Source organism: Eumetopias jubatus, unplaced genomic scaffold (assembly GCF_037043125.1).
Source record: "Eumetopias jubatus isolate StellerSeaLion01/CBP00866 unplaced genomic scaffold, mEumJub1_p1.0 scaffold_9, whole genome shotgun sequence".
Taxonomy (NCBI): domain Eukaryota; kingdom Metazoa; phylum Chordata; class Mammalia; order Carnivora; family Otariidae; genus Eumetopias; species Eumetopias jubatus.
The window spans coordinates 72,777,872-72,794,819 of record NW_028274815.1 but is presented as its reverse complement, the minus strand read 5'-3'; the positions used below and the strand labels follow the sequence as shown (position 1 = coordinate 72,794,819).

At 43.2% G+C, this 16,948-nt stretch overlaps 1 protein-coding gene across 1 annotated transcript in view; it reads left to right on the top strand.

Moving 5' to 3' along the window:
- Positions 1-9,470: 9,470 nt before the first annotated feature.
- Positions 9,471-16,948, top strand: part of MSH2 (mutS homolog 2) — a 75,584-nt gene continuing 68,106 nt past the window's right edge. Inside the window, exon 1 of the mRNA XM_028104039.2 lies at positions 9,471-9,733. Within this exon, the coding sequence (XP_027959840.1) occupies positions 9,523-9,733 (211 nt within the window). The 5' untranslated portion in view covers positions 9,471-9,522. The remainder of the gene's footprint in view (positions 9,734-16,948) is intronic.

The following is a 16,948-nucleotide window of genomic DNA, read 5'->3' as shown; positions in this document are numbered from 1 at the left end:
AGATTTTTATCTCTTCTGTAGTAGGCAGAATTCTAGGATGGCCTACAAGATTGCTTATCTCTGATGGATATGCCCTCCCCTAGAGTGTGGGTAGGGCCTGTGCATGTCCTGAACTGCCACTCCCAAGATGAAGTTACCTTTTATGGCGAAGGCCAGGAGATCTTTAAGTGCAGATGTGATTAAGATCCCTAATAACTCGACTGAATTAAAAGGGAGTTACAAGAGTGCCCAAAGGTAGGAGACAAGAAGTAGAAACTGTAGATGTGTTCTCCCGTTAGCCTTAAAGCAAACTACCATGTTGTGGAAAGGGTCACCTACCAGCAAACACCAGGCTGCCTGAAGGGAGGGCCTCAGTCCCACGACCTCAAGAACTGAATTCTGCCAACAACAACGGAACTTGGAAGAGGACCCCAGCTCCAGATGAGATCACAGCCCTGGCCAACATCGCTGTCATCTCGAGACCCTGAGAAAAGGATCCACTTACGTGATGCCTAGGCTCCTGACCCATGGGAGCTGAGATGATAAAGATTTATGGTCATCAGATCCTGACTTTGTGGCAATTTGTTAGGCAGCAATAGAAATTGATACAGCTAGTAGGAAGTAAAGAAAATGGGAATAGATAACAAGGAGCAGCCATTACCCTTAGGGCTGAGAGAGCACCCAAGGAAGAGCTCTACTTTCTCCTAAACCCCACTCCCTGGGCTGAGATCCGGACCTTGTGGGAGGGCAATGGGGCTCCTTGAAGAGCAGGGAAGTGGCCTTGAGGCTGCACTGGAGGGGCTCAACTGAAAACCTGCTGGCTAGGACAGGAGTCCTCAAACTACAGCCTGGCCCACCATCTGTTTTTACATAGTCTGGGAGGTAAGAATGGTTTTGCATTTTTAAATATTTGAAAAGAATGTTCCCTGGTATGTGCAAGTGACATGAAATAAAAAATGTCAGTGTCTATCAATAAAGTTCTGTGGGAGTACAGCTACGCTTATTTATTGTGTGTGGCTCTTTTGCACTATAGCGAAAAGAGTTGAGTAGTGTCAGACCCAGTGGCTGGCACAACCTAAAATATTCATCCTGGTCCTTCACGGAATGAGCTTGTTGACCCTTGCTGTAGGGTGCTGGGGAAAAGCTGTTCATGAGGAGGTGTCCTTCCAGACACCAAAGGCCCTCCATAAAGCTGCTTTTTATAATTTGGGTGTGGGAGCAGGTACTCGGGGAAGCTGCTGACTACTGTCCCCTGCAGGAGCAGCCGTGTGCTGGAGAAGCCCTGGGGGCTGTGCACTGGGGAAATAGCAGGTGTTACAAGAGGAGCGAACTACCCTTTCTTGCATGGTCTGTCCTGCATCCTCCACTGACAAAGCTTTGGGTGCATTTTTACAGAGCAGGCGAAAAGAGTGAATTTGCAGGTAAGAGGCAATAAATCGATAAGGACACGTTCTTCAACTCCATGCCCTCAAGTTTCTGTCCTATCTCTTCTGAAGACAACACTGACCTACTAATTGCCAATGGTCCTTTTTCCCCAGTGTTTAGTCATGTGATCTCTCCACAGCTTATCATGATGACTCTCCCATTTCCTACCCCAGTATGTTGTTTACAGATTTTCTTCTTTAGCATAATTGGCATTAGTCTCCCCTGATTGTTTCCCTCTTCCACTGACTCTGAAACACTGATGTTCTCAGGATTTAGGCTTATTAATATTTTCTACTCCTGTGGATATAGTATTACTAAAAACTGTGCCTTTTCTTCTGTTAATCTGCCTTCTGTCAGTTTAATTCACATACTCCCAAGAACTGAACCTAAGAGGATAGAGGAAAGTTTGTCCTCTACAAATACACTTCTGAAAGGTACAACATAATTTCATAACTCTTTTCCGTCATCCTAAAACATGCCCCCAAACTCCTCTAAAAATTCCCACTGACCTCCCTAACAAACTACCATTCCTTTGTCCTTTCTTATCAAACTTTCAATTTTTAAAAACTTTAATTCCAGTATAGTTCACATACAATGTTATATTAGTTTCAGGTGTACTATAATTCTGTACATTACTCTGCTCACCACAATAAATGTACTCTTTATTTTTATGTAATCTCCACACCGAACATGGGGCTCAAACTCACAACTCTGAGATCAAGAGCCACACACTCTTCTGACTGAGCCAGCCAGGTGTCCCATTTCTTGTTTTTCATTTTATTTTAGCCGTTCTGACAGGTGTGAGATGATATCGGATTGTTTTGATTTGCATTTCTCTGATGATGAATGATGTCGAGTATCGTTTCCTATGTCTGTTGGCCATCTGTATGTCTTCTTTGGAGAAATAAATGTTCATGTCTTCTGCCCATTTTTAAATTGGATTGTTTGGTTTTCCGATGTTGAGTTATATAAGTTCTCTATATATTTTGGATACTAACCCTTTATCGGATATCATTTGCAAATATCTTCTCCTATTCAGTAGGCTGTCTTTTAGTTTTGTTGATAGTTTCCTTTGCTGTGCAGAAGCTTTTTATTTTGAGGTACAGTCCCAGTAGTTTATTTTCGCTTTTGTTTACCTTGCCTGAGAAGACACTTCTAGAAAAATGTTATTACAGCTGATGTCGGAGAAATTACTGCTTGTGCTCTCTTCTGGAATTTTTATGGTTTCAGGTCTCATATTTAAGTCCTTAATCCATCTTCAGTTATTTTTGTGTATGGTGTAAAAAATTGGTCCAGTTTCATTCTTTTGCATGTAGCTGTCCAATTTTCCCAATACCTTTCGTTGAAGAGACTGTCTTTTTCTCACTGGATATTCTTGCCTCCTTTGTCGAAGATTGACCATATAATTACGGGTTTATTTCTGGACTTTCTATTCTGTTCCACAGATCTATGTGTATTTTTGTGCCAGTACCATACTGCTTTGATTACTATAGCTTTGTAGTATAACTTGAAATCTGGAATTGTGATACCTCCAGCTTTGTTTTTCTTTTTCAAGATTGCTTTGGCTATTCAGGGTCTTTTGTGGTTATATACAAATTTTAGGATTGTTTATTGTAGTTCTGTGAAAAATGATGTTGGTATTTTGATAGGGATTGCATTAAATCTGTAGATTGCTTTGGGTAGTATGGACATTTTAACAATATTTGTTCTTCCAATCCATGAACATGGAATATCCTTCCATTTGTTTGTGTTATCTTGAATTTCTTTCATCAGTGTTTGATAGCTTTTTTAAAAAAATGTTTTATTTACTTATTTATTTGAGAGAGGAGAGAGAGTGAAGGAGCAAGCACGAGCAGGAGGGGCAGAGAGAGAGAGAATCTTGAGCAGACTCTACGCTGAGTGGTGTCTGACAAGGAGCTCAATCTCATGACCCTGAGATCATGACCTGAGCTGAAACCAAGAGACACTTAACCAACTGAGCCACCCAGGTGCCCCCATTCCTTGATAGTTTTTAAAGTACAGGTCTTTCACCTCTTTGGTTAGGTTTATTTCTAAGTATTTCATTATTTTTGGTGTAATTATAAATGGGATTGGTTTCTTAATTTCCCTTTCTTCTGCTTTATTATTAGTACATAGAAATGCAATGGATTTATGTACATTGATTTTGTCTCCTGCAACCTTACTGAATTAATTTATCAGTGCTAGTCGTTATTTTTGGTGCAGTCTTTAGGGTTTTCTGTATGTAGTATTATGCCATCTGCAAATAGTGAAAGTTTTATTTCTTCCTTACCAATTTTGATGACTTTTATTCCTTTTTTTGTCCAGTTGCTGTGTCTGGGACTTCTAGTGAGAGAATAAAAGTGGTGAGAGTGGACATCCTTGTCTTGTTCTTGACCTTAGGGGAAAAGCTCTCAGTTTTTCACCATTGAGTATGATGTTAGCTGTGGGTTTTTTCGTATGTGGCCTTTATTGTGTTGAGGTATGTTCCCTCTAAACCTACTTTGTTGATGGTTTGTATCATGGAATGGATGTTGTGCTTTGTCAAATGTTTTATTATGCATCTATTCAAATGATCACTGATTCTTACCCTCTCTCTTATTGATGTGATATATCATGTTGAGTGATTTGCAAATATTGAAACACTCTTGCATCCCAGGAATAAATCCCACAATCATGGTGCATGATTTTTTTTAAAGATTTTATTTATTTATTTTCCAGATTGAGAGAGAGAGAGAGAGAGAGAGCACAAGCAGGGTGAGTAGCAGGCAGAGGGAGAAGCAGGTTCCCTGCTGAGCAGGGAGCCTGATGTGGTACTCGATCCCAGGACCCTAGGTTCATGACCTTAGCCAAAATCAGATGCTTAACTGAGCCACCCAGGTGTCCTGAATGAATTTTTTTTTTTAAATAGGTGCTCTTATTTATTTATTTATTTATTTGAGACAGACAGAATGAGAGAGAGAGAGAGGGAGAGCACATGAGAGGGGAGAGGGTCAGAGGGAGAAGCGGACTCTCTGCCGAGCAGGGAGCCCGATGGCGGGACTCGATCCCAGGACTCCAGGATCATGACCTGAGCCGAAGGCAGTTGCATAACCAACTGAGCCACCCAGGCGCCCCCTGAATGAATTTTTTAAATGTATTGTTACATTCTGTTTGCTAGTATTTTATTGAGGATTTTTTGTATCTATGTTCATCAGAGATACTGGCCTCTAGTTCTCTTTTTTGTAGTGCCTTTATCTGGTTTTGGTTTCTGGGTAATGCTGGCCTCATAGAATGCATTTAGAAGTTTTCCTTCCTCTTCTACTTTTTGGAATAGTTTGAGAAGAATAGGTATTAACTCTTTAAACGTTTGTAGAATTCACCTGTGAAACTGTATGGTTCTGGACTTTTATTTGTTGGGAGGGTTTTTTTGTTTTGTTTTGTTTTTTAATGTAGGCTCCACATCCAGCGTAAGTCTTTATTTCAAACACTGAGATCAAGAGTCACATGCTCTGCTCACTGAGCCAACCAGGTGCCCATGTTGGGAGTTTTTGATTACTGATTCAATTTCATTGCTGGTAATCAGTCTGTTCAAATTTTCTATCTCGTCCTGATTCAGTTTTGGGAGGTTATATATTTCTAGGAATTTATCTATTTCTTTTAGGTTGTCCAATTTGCTGGCATATAATTTTTCATAATATCCTTTCCTAATCCTTTGTATTTCTGTGGTGTCAGTTATTTCTCCACTCTCATTTCTGATTTTGTTTGAGTTACTTTCTTTTTCTGATGAGTCTGGCTAATGGTTTATCAATTTTGTTGATCTTTTCATAGAACTAGCTCTTGGTTTCATTGATCCGTTCTATTGTTTTTTCAGTTTCCATTTCATTTATTTCTGCTTTAATCTTTATTATTTCCTCCCTTCTCCTGGTTTTAGGTTTTGTTTGTTCTTCTTTTTTTTTCCTAGCTCCACTAGGTGTAAGGTTAGGTTGTTTGAGATTTTTCTTGCTTCTTGTGATAGGCTTGTATTGCTATAAATATCCCTCTTAGACATCTTTGGCTGCATCCTAAAGATTTTGGACCATTGTGTTTTCATTTCTATTTGTCTCTATGTATTTTTTGGTTTCCTCTTTGATTTCTTGATTTCATTGTTTAGTAGTATGTTATTTACCCTCCTTGTATTTGTCCTCTTTCCGGATTTTTTCCTTGTGGTTGATTTCTAGTTTCATGGTATTGTGGTCAGAAAAGATGCATGGGGGGCACCTGGGTGGCTCAGTTGGTTAAGCAGCTGCCTTTGGATCTTAGGGGCTTGGAATTGAGCCCCACATCGGGCTCCCTGCTCAGCGAGGAGTCTGCTTCTCCCTCTGCCCCTCATCCCACTTATGCTCACTCTCTCTCTCAAATACATAAAATCTTAAAGATGCATGGTATGACTTCGATCTTCTTGAATTTTTTCAGTTTGTTTTGTGGCCTAATATTTGATCTACTTTGGAAAATGTTCCATGTTCATTTAAAAAGAATATGTATTCTGCTGTTTTAGGATGGAATGTTCTGAATATATCTGTTCCAGTGTGTCATTCAAAGCCACTGTTTCCTTGTTGATTTTCATTTGAATGATCAGTCTATTGATGTAAGTGGGGTGTTAAAGTCCACTACTATTATTGTATTACTGTTTTAAAGTCTATTTTGTCTGATATAAGTATTGCTACCCTGGCTTTCTTTTAACTTCTATTTGCATAACAAATGCATCTCCCTCCCTTCACTTTCAATCTGCATGTGTCTTTAGATTTCCGATGAGTCCCTTGTAGGCAGCATATACATAGGCCTTACTTTTTTAAAAAAGATTTTATTTATTGGGATGCATGGGTGGCTTAGTCAGTTAAGTGTCTGCCTTCGGCTCAGGTCATGATCCTGGGGTCCTAGAATCAGTCCTGCATCAGGCTCCTTGCTCAGCTGTTTACAAAAGATTACAAAATATAAAGATTTTGTTTATTTATTTTATAGAGAGAGATGGAGAGAGCATGCAGGGGGTGGGGGTGGGGAAGGGGAAGAGGGAGAGAAGGAGAGAATCCCGAGCAGACTGCACTGAGCGTGGAACCTAACACTGGGCTTGATCCCATGACTTGGAGGCCATGACCCACGTGGAAATCAAGAGTCAGACACTTAACCGACTGAGCTACCCAGAGGCTCCAAGATTACAAAATATTTTCAAAGCTATTACCTCCTTTAATCCTCACATCAATCCTGGAGGTAGGTATTATTATTACCATGCTGCCTCCCTCTGAACTGACTATTTAGAATGTGAACTAGGAAAGGGGAGAGATGAGATGACACTCAAAGACAAGTTATATAGAAGCGGTTATTGTGAGCCATAGTTCATTCATTTACAAACATTTCCTGCACACCCAATAGGTGCCAGGCCTTATGGTATACACGATGTGGGAAACAAAGGCAGAGGGAAATGGAGATAAAATTAAACGTCCTTATAACCTGCAGCCCATTGACAGATACTTGAGATAGACAGATTACAACATTCCTCCAGGATCCTGAGTCTTCTTTAGCATATGAAAATCCTTTTGGAACTTCCCTTTTCTTTACTCCCTTCAGCCCCAAGGTATATAATCAGTTGCCCCTCACAATCCCTCTTTCTGCCCACAGGTCCTGTCCCATGCTTTCATAAAACCACCTTTTTGCACCGAAGATGTCTCAAGAATTCTTTCTTGGCTGTCGGCTCCAGACCACACCAACACACCAATATTTTAAAAAAATGACATCACACAGATGGTTAAGCATACAGAATCTGGAGCAAGACAGAACTCTAGCTCTACCACTTACTACCAACTCTGTAATCTTGGGCAAGTTCTTCACATCTCCAAGTTTCAATTTCTTCATTGTCGAATAAGAATAACAATAGTACCTAATACCAAGAGTTTTGAAGATTAAAACAGTAAACTCATGTAAAACTAAGGAAACACCTGACAGTCCATGAATGCTGATGAACAGTAGCCATTATCATTAACTATAAACACCCACTGGTGTCCTCTCCAAGTGCTTAGTCAAAGAGGTGAACAGTATTTCTAAAACAATGCAGCGAATATTGTTATAATATAAATATGAATAAGGTGGTACTCCAGAAGATAATGCAACTAATTATACCTGTGGAAACTGGGCAGGTTTGAATGAGGAGACATTTGGGCCTGGAAGACAGAATGATGACTAGCAGTTTGCTAGACAAAGAGCAGGAAAGGGCCATTCCAGAAGAGGGCCAAGTTTGTGTTGGAGCCACAAGTGTTGAAAGGGAAGGGGAATTTATTTTAATTATAATTATTATCTTTCAGTAAGCTCTCAACCCAGCATGGGGCTTGAACTCAGGACCCAAGATCAATAGTCTTGTGCTCTATGGACTGAGCCAGGCACGGGGAAAGGGAATTTACTGGCCCAGATCCCAGAGGCTGCAGTGAGAGGCTAGAAGGACTGCAGGCTGCGGGAGATGCAAGTCTGTTGCAAAGTAGTCTGCAGTTGGATGATCCACTTCCTCTGCTTCCCAAGGTATTTGAATTTTAACTTGCAGGCCAGTGGTTTCAGAACTGATTGTCAGGACTACCCAAGGAGGTTTTTAAAAACATCCCAACACCCCACCTTCAAAAATTCCAAGCCTTTATATGTGGGTGGGGCCCAGGAATATCTCTGAAAAGCCTCCGGGGGTAATTCTGCAGCTCAGTCCAGGTTGGGGCTGCTTCCACAGTTTAAGGGTGGGCTTAACAGGAGCGTGCAATACCATTCCTAAGGCAGCTAACTGCAGGACACATCCTGACCCGCAGGTTTTTTTTTTTTAAAGATTTTATTTATTTATTTGAGAGAGAGAATGAGAGATAGAGAGCACGAGAGGGAAGAGGATCAGAGGGAGAAGCAGACTCCCTGCTGAGCAGGGAGCCCGATGTGGGACTCAATTCCGGGACTCCAGGATCATGACCTGAGCAGAAGGCAGTCGCTTAACCAACTGAGCAACCCAGGCGCCCGACCCGCAATTTGCTCAATATTAAAAAAAAAAAAATTTCATCCTATGTTTTTCACCTGAGCAGTTATCTTCTAACAGTTTACTTACTATACATTTACTTACTGTATCATCTGAATTCATTCATTAGAATGCAAACTGAACATTACTAGTGATCCTCAGATTCTAGAAGAGGCTGGCACATTGAAGGCACATCGTTTTGTTTTTGAATGTGGGCTCCTGGGTGGCTCATTCGTTAAGCATCTGCCTTCGGCTCAGGTCATGATCCCCGGGTCCTGGGATGGAGGCCCGCATTGGGCCTCACATCGGGCTCCCCGCTCAGTTGGAGGCCTGAGTCTTCCTCTCCCACTCGCCCTGCTTGTGTTCCCAATCTCTCTCTGTCAAATAAATAAATAAAATCTTTAAAAAAAAATGTTTTTGAATGAGTCAAAGAGTGGAGGAAACGAGAATGTGGCTAGTACAGAGCAATAAGGAGGTTATGGAAAAACCTATAATCTTGATGTTGGCAGTTGGTTAAAAAGGAAAAGGAAAGGCTGTTAGGGAGAGTGGGGTGCAGTTTTATTTTTTTTAATTCCAGTATTAACGTACAGTGTTATGTTACTTACAGGCGTACAATATAGTGATTCAACGATTCTATACATTACTCAGTGCTCAGAGAGGAGGTGAAGTTTTAAAAAAAATGTAGTGATGGGGAGAAAGGCTGGTTTTTCCTGTTCCCGAGGTTCTTTCTGATTTCACTCTCATGCTTCCGAGTACTAAACTCATAAACCGCCAGATAGGCCCACTTGGCCGCCTTCCCTAACTACCTACCCACCCGGATTCCACGCGAGCACTGCAGAAACACCTGACCTGAAATCTTCTAATGTCGGCCGTCTGCAGGGTCTGCGCGCGACCTAGGTTTACGCGTGCGCAGTAGACAGAATTACCACCGTGCGCGGGAAGCTGGGCCGCGTCCGCCTATGATTGGCTGCCGCGGCGGACTCCCACCCACCGAAGTGCAGCGGTGGGTGTGATTGGGTGTCTCAGCAAAGGCCGGACGCCGCACGGGAGGGAGGGAAGGGAGGCGGGAAACAGTTTAGGGGGTGCAGGGTCGCGTAGTTCCTTCTGGCAGGCGGTGAAGAGGTTCCGAAATGGCGGTGCAGCCGAAGGAAACGCTGCAGCTGGAGAGCGCGGCCGAAGTCGGCTTCGTGCGCTTCTTCCAGGCCATGCCGGAGAAGCCGACCACCACGGTGCGCCTCTTCGACCGGGGCGACTTCTACACGGCGCACCACGAGGACGCGCTGCTGGCTGCTCGAGAAGTGTTCAAGACCCAGGGGGTAGTCAAGTACATAGGGCCGGCAGGTGAGGGCGGGGACGGCGCGGGCTCCCCTTAGGCCGCGGGCGGCGAGCGGGCTCTCGGGCGAGGAGGCACGGGGGCGGGGACGTCGGTGTCTCCCAGGGATGGCGATTTCGCCGGCCGCTGCCTGGCCGAGTGGGGCGCCATCCGCCCCTGCCCCACCTCCGCCCTGAGCGTGTCCCTCTGCAGCGGCCCCAGACCTGAACTAACAACGGACACGGGGGGAGCGTTCACTCTGGCAGGCGTTTTAATACACTGTTCTTTTTAATTGCACAGCAGTCGCGTGGGTGTCTGCCCACGGCCCCGCCTTGGCCCTGTAAATCTCCCCCGCAAACTCCGGTCCGGGAGTGAGATTTAAAGTAGGGGGTTTGGGAGACCATTTCATGTCACCAGTGTGGTTTTGCCCACACTCCACTTAACACCTCTGGTTCAGTGTGGGGATCTGGAACGGGTTGCTGTTAGACCTCGAATTTGGAGCCAGATTTCTTGGATTCACGTCGCGGCGCCTCCACTTAATAGCTGCGTGACTTTGGGCTAGTCACGTATGTCTTTGCCTCAGCTCGGCATTGCGTGCCCTCCGTAATCCGACCCCATCTCCCCCTCATCATCTCCCCCTGTAAGGCTACAGACTTCTCACCCAATGTGAGCGAGATGTTCTAGATGTTTTATATTGATTGCTTTACTCCCCGGCATCGTTGTGATGATGGAAAGAGCATTCTGGGGGGAGTGAGGAGTCGTGGGTTCTAGTCCTGCCTTTGCCACATGCTGATGGAATGTCAATATTTCATTCATCAGACAAAAGTTTGAGTGCTGCTGTGTCAGGGTTATGGACAGTTGGAAAGACAGTATCCCTGCCTTCACACACCTCACTCTAGTGGAGAGCAAGGCAGAAATAATAACTGAAGGTGAAGAACTGTGGAGGTGTGCGCCATAGCAAGTTTTTGAAGAGGCATAGAAGCAGGTATGGCAACAATTGGAGACCACAGAAGAAGCATTAGATGAGAAGCTAAATTCCACTTGAGTTTTGAAGGACTACACTTTCCTGGGGAGAGGGCCTGAAAGGAGGCAGATTGGTGGCTCTGGAGCAGAGAACCCGGAGGAGGGTAGCCCAGGTGGGTGGGGTCCGAGGATGAAAGGTTTTTTGTTGTTGTACTGAGTTGAAATTTTATGCTGTAGGCCCCAGAGGTTGGATGACTTAAGGTGGAGTGGTGTGTTGGATGTTTGGCTGTAAGATGGGGGGGGATGGGGGATGGGTTAGAAGGGGGCAAGAGGAGATTAGGATCAGTGAAGACCAGCCAGAAATAGTGAGGGATGGCTTCATAGTTAATGATGGTCTAAGTTCCTTTCCAGTTTTAAACTTGAAATTCAAGGCTAGTGCACTTAGCTCTCCTATTATTGTATTACGCAGTTTAGAATAACTTTTAAGCATTTAAAATGATGTAAAAAGTTATAAACGTACTTGTATGTTTGTGTAAATTGAATCACTGATTTTTCTAAGCACCTGTTAATGATTCTAATGCTTTTATTTTTCTAATTTAGATTATGAAAGGAATAATGGAAGCTAAGCATTACACCCATTTATTGGGAAGGAAATTTAGTATGAATATCCAGAATCTTCTATACTGGAGTATAGACTTTTAAAAAAACAAAAATTTTCCTTTCATTGCTCTTGAAGGTTAAAATGTAGGTGTTTACTGGGCATATTTCTAAGAATAATCTCGACAGTCACCTCCTATTCATGTTGATAATAGTGTTAAAGGTGAATTTAATTTTTCAGAGATTAGCAAGTAAATGTGAGTTATTCCTAAGTATGTAGTTCTTAGGTTAGACGTTTATGCCAAACACATTTTAGGTAAAGGATTGTCCTAATATGTGTTTGGGTAGGATAATAACAGTAAATTTTTTTTTTTAAAGATTTTATTTATTCATTTGAGAGAGAGAGAGCACAAGCAGGGGGAGAAGCAGAGGGAGAGGGAGAAGCAGACTCCCCCGCTGAGCTGGGAGCCCAGCATGGGGCTGGATCCCAGGACCTGGAGATCATGACTTGAGCCGGAGGCAGACACTTAACCACCCAGTGGTTGATGGGTGGTGAGCCACCCAGTCGCCCTGGATAATAACAGTTATAAAAAGATTGATCATTTGTTACTAGAAATTGGCTGATATAAGTGAAAGAAAGAGGGACTCACAAATGTCCCGGGGATTCCCAAAGTGGGTGTCTTGCAGTTTTCACTGTGCAAGGTGCAGTGTAACTGAGCATCTTTTTAAAGAATGTAAGGCTGCCAATACTTGTTTTTTGGGAGGAATTTTCCTTCATTTTATTATTATACCATTTAGGTAAAGGGTTAACAAAACCTTTTCCTGTGCTTCCCTATTCCACCTGGAAACCGTGATCAAGTTGAGAAGGTTACTTACATTTCTAGGCAGCATTGCTTATTGCAGAAATGACCCTAGAGCGGTAACTTATATCTGGACTGTAACGCCTGATGAACTATAAATAACTGATGAGGATCCCATGTACTTGGACTTGAGGCAAATCTCCGAGCCTGTGACCTTTTCCAGCATTCTTTAGCAGTCGAACTTGTCTCTGACTGTAGAAAACAGAAGTTGTTAGAACTCCCATCAATTTCCTGCTCTCAAACCTATACTTTTTTTTTTAATTTAAAAGATTTTATTTATGTATTTGACAGAGAGCGAGAATAGGAGCACAAGCAGGGGGAGTGGGAGAGGGAGAAGCAGGCCTCCCACTGAGCCGGGAGCCCGATGTGGGGCTTGATCCCAGGACCCTGGGATCATGACCTGAGCCAAAGGCAGACGCTTAACAACTGAGCCACCCCGGCGCCCCTACTTTTTTTTTTTAATGTAACTGGTTTGTTGAGGTATTATTCACATACAATATGATTCACACATTTATTTATTCTTGATTCACACATATAAAGTATACATTTCAGTGTTTTATCATTCAGGGGTTTTTAGTATATTCACAAAGTTAAGCAACCATCATTATAGTACATCTTTTTTTTTTTTTAAGATTTTATTTATTTGAGAGAGAGAGAGCATGAGAGGGGGGAGGGTCAGAGGGAGAAGCCGACTCCCTGCTCAGCAGGGAGCTTGATGTGGAACTCGATCCCGGGACTCCAGGATCATGACCTGAGCCACCCAGGTGCCCCATTTTTTTTTTTTTTAAAGTAGGCTCCAGGCCCAGTGTGGAGCCCAGCATGGGGCTTGAACTCAACGACCCTGAGATCAAGACCTAAGCTGAGATAGGATTTGGACACTCAACTGACTGAGCCACCCAGGTGCCCCACCACAGTGGATTTTATTTATTTATTTTTATTTTTTTAATCATTACCCAACATGGGGCCTGACCTCAAGACCCTGAGATCAAGAGTCGGATGAATGCTCTACCGACTGAGCCAGCCAGGTGCCCCCACAGTAAATTTCTAAAACATTTTTGTCCCCAAAAGAAACCCTGTACCCATTAGCAGTCACCCCTCCTCCCCCCCAATTCTCCCAATGCTAGGCAGCCACTAGCCTGCCATCTCTCTAGATTGGCTTATTCTGGACATTTCATAAAAATGGAATTATAAGGGCGCCTGGGAGGCTCAGTTTGTTAAGCATCTGCTTTCGGCTCAGGTCATGATCCCAGGGTCTTGGGATAGAGGCCCACATTGGGCTCCCTGCTCAGCGGGAAGTATGCTTCTCCCTCTCCCTCTGCCCCTCCCCCTGCTCATGCGTGCATGTGTGCGCTCTCTCTCTCAAATAACTAAAATTAAAAAAAAATGGAATCATAAAATATGTGGTCTTTCATGACTGGCTTCTTTCACTTAATATTTTCAAGATGTATCTCTATTATCAATACTTCATTCCTTTTTATTGCCAAATAATATTCTATTGTACGGATATACCATATCTTGTTTTTACCTGTTTGCCAGTTCACAGACATTTGGGTTATTTCTTAAACCTATACTTTTTAATTTCATCTGTACCCATTCTTTCCTCCCTATTGTGCCAGTGAAAAGATGAGCCTTTTGCTTTGGTCTGGATCCCAGTCCCCTCTTCTCAGAGGTACTTTCTGTTTCCTCTATCTGGTTCATGCTATTCGCATTTAGACTTACATCTTTTTAGCTACTTTCAATCTTCAACATCTAGTACTCACATTGTTATAAAAAAGCCCTGTGAGATGAGTTAGTACCTAGCTCCAATTTATAAATAAGGAATGTGAGTCCCTGAAAAAGAAAATTACTTAGTTTGTGCATCTTTTGTTGTCAAAACTCAGCTTAGAAAGCATCTCCCTTTGGAAGCCTTTGTTTTGTTTTGTTTTTTAAAAAGATTTTATTTATTTTTTTGACAGAGACACAGCGAGAGAGGGAACACAGGCAGGGGGAGTGGGAGAGGGAGAAGCAGGCTTCCCGCTGAGCAGGGAGCCCGATGCGGGGCTTGATCCCAGGACCCTGGGACCATGACCTGAGCCGAAGGTAGACGCTTAACAACTGAGCCACCCAGGCGCCCCGGAAGCCTTCGTTGATTCCCATGTTAAGACTGCCTGGTTAGCTGCCCTGCCCCTCTTAGGTATTCCCGGCTCTTGGATCTCCTCCTTACCCTAGACACTGCATTTATTCTACCTATTGCCTGTCTATCCCAATAGACTGAAAGCTCTTAGAGAGCAGGATCTATGTTTTAACTAATGCCTGCCTCTGAACCCTAGCCCCTGGGACAACGTCCACATGTAGCAGACACATGGTAATTGTCAGCTGAATGAGGTTGGGGTCTCCAAATTATTCTTGAAGAGAAGAATCTTGTACGAACCTGAGGCTATTCTTTCTGCGGTACCCCAGGTGGAGGCTGGGTAGCTTTCTGTTCCTGTTCCCCTTATTTCACACCAGGAGGTCAGTTTTACTTCCTAGCTGGTTAGACAAAGCCTACAATGCTAGTCTCTTACCAGCAACATAGAGTAGCTATACTTTAGGTGCTTGTCAGTAAATAAGACTTAATGCACTGTCACCCAGTATGTCACAAAAACTCCTTTGAGAGAAATAGTATCTTTGGAGGATAACCTTGGCAGTTGGGCAGCCTGATTGTACATTAGCAGTGGAGATAGGGGAGGCCATGGAGGGAGGGGAATCACCTCATTTGTCTCTTCACCCCACCCACTCTTAAGAAATCATCACTGTTACGAATCTGTGTTCCTGTTGAAAGCCTCATTATTAAAGAGACCAAATTGCTCTGAATCCTTCTATCTAGAACCAGGTAGACAACAGTGATATGCAGAGTAGTTGGGTGTAAGAGGGAGTGGTGGGGCTTGTGTATCTGAGAGTGCTTGTTCATCCTGTGGTGGCATTCAATTTCACGTACTTTAAAAACCCTGTGCTGGCAAGACAGTTCTCCAGGCACATCCTACTGGTTTAATGACTTAAGAGCTATTTCAGAATTTTGCCAAACTAATGTTTTTTTTTTCCCCTCTCAGATTTGTTTTTGCTGAGTTGGACTTTACGTTTTGCCTTTTAATTTTAAGGATGATATGACAAACAGTGGGGTTTTTTTTGTTTTCTTTTTTTTTTAAAGATTTTTATTTATTTATTTGATAGAGACACAGCGAGAGAGGGAACACAAGCAGGGGGAGTGGGAGAGGGAGAAGCAAGTTTCCTGTGGAGCAGGGAGACCGAGGTGGGGCTCGATCCCAGAACCCTGGGATCATGACCTGAGCCGAAGGCAGACGCTTCACTGAGCCACCCAGGCGCCCCTGAAAAACAGTGTTTTTTATGTCTTGTATTTACTGGAAGTTGCTGGTAATACAGTGGCGTTTATCAGTGCCTTTAGGAGAAATTCTTCTCTGATTTTGTATTAACTCTAGTTTGCTGCTTTTCCTTTTCTTTGTTTTTTGTTTTTTGTTTTTTAAAGATTTATTTGTTAGAGAGACCCTGCACTAGCAGGGGTAGGGGCAGAGGGAGAGAGAGAGAATCTAAAGTGGACTCCACACAGAACCCAGCTTGGGGCTCGATCTCACAACCATGAGATCGTGGCCTCAGCCAAATCCAAGAGTTAGAAACTTAACTGACTGAGCCACCCAGGTGCCTCTGCTGCTTTTCTTGAGCAAGTTTTTTTTCCCTTCATTTTTATTTTTATGACGTCTTTATAATGAATAATGTTACTCATGTCGAATTCAACTGGATGGATTGGTAGGGTGACCAGTTGTTCTGATTTGCTTGGGATTGAGGGGGCTTCTGGACCATTGGACTTTGAGTATTAAAACTAAGAGAGGCTCGGGCAAAATGGGATGAGTGCTAGGCAAAACCAGGAAATTATTTATTAATTATTTTTAAAGATTTTATTTATTTATTTGACAGAGGGGGAGAGAGCACAAGCAGGGGGAGCGGCAGGCAGAGGAGAAGCAGGCTTCCCACTGAGCAGGGAGCCTGATGTGGGGCTCGATCCCAGTACTCCAGGATCATGAGCCGAGGCGAAGATAGATGCGTAACCTACTGACCACCCAGGCGCCCCCAAACCAGGAAATAATTTAGGTAGGGCTGACCATTCCACTCAGGTTCTGATCCTGAGTGACTGTTAGTTGGGAGATAGAAGTCTTTTGCAGGCTGGAGGCCTTTGGTCTCGCACATCCCTCTGAGAATGTGAGTATAGGCCTTGTTGAATGGGATTCTAGAGTAAACATAATATTCATATAATTTGCTTTCTAAATGCAAGCTAAAAACATTTTAAAAAGCTAAAAAAAATGCAAGCTAAAGAAACAGCAGTCTATTCAAGTCTCTAAGAAAATATGACTGTTAAACATACTGAGTTGAAAACTGGTGGCCTATATAGTGTTTTGCTCTAAGTTTGAACTGATTGCCTGTATTTTAAAAATTGGGAGATTTCAGGGAAAAAATTCATATTTTGAGCTGCTTCTGAAAAATCTGCACAGTTGAAAACGTGGGGTGTAAATATCCCTGCAGTTCAGCAGTGGTTTGGAGCTGAGCGGCTGCTCTCTCTGACATAGTCTAGACTCTTCCTTTACCCTGATGTGCTTTCTTTTTGTCACTGTTCCCACCACTCCATATGGTCTCTTTTGAAGCCACTTGTCATGTCAGCTGTGTTGTTGCTCTTCTTTTGGCTTCCTTTGCTTGTTTGGTACCTGCCTGGTCCCTATAGATACTTGTTTGCCAGTCCTGGATGAGGTAATGAGGAATGTTCTAGGGAAGAACCTTGGAGAGGCAAGATTTGAGCCC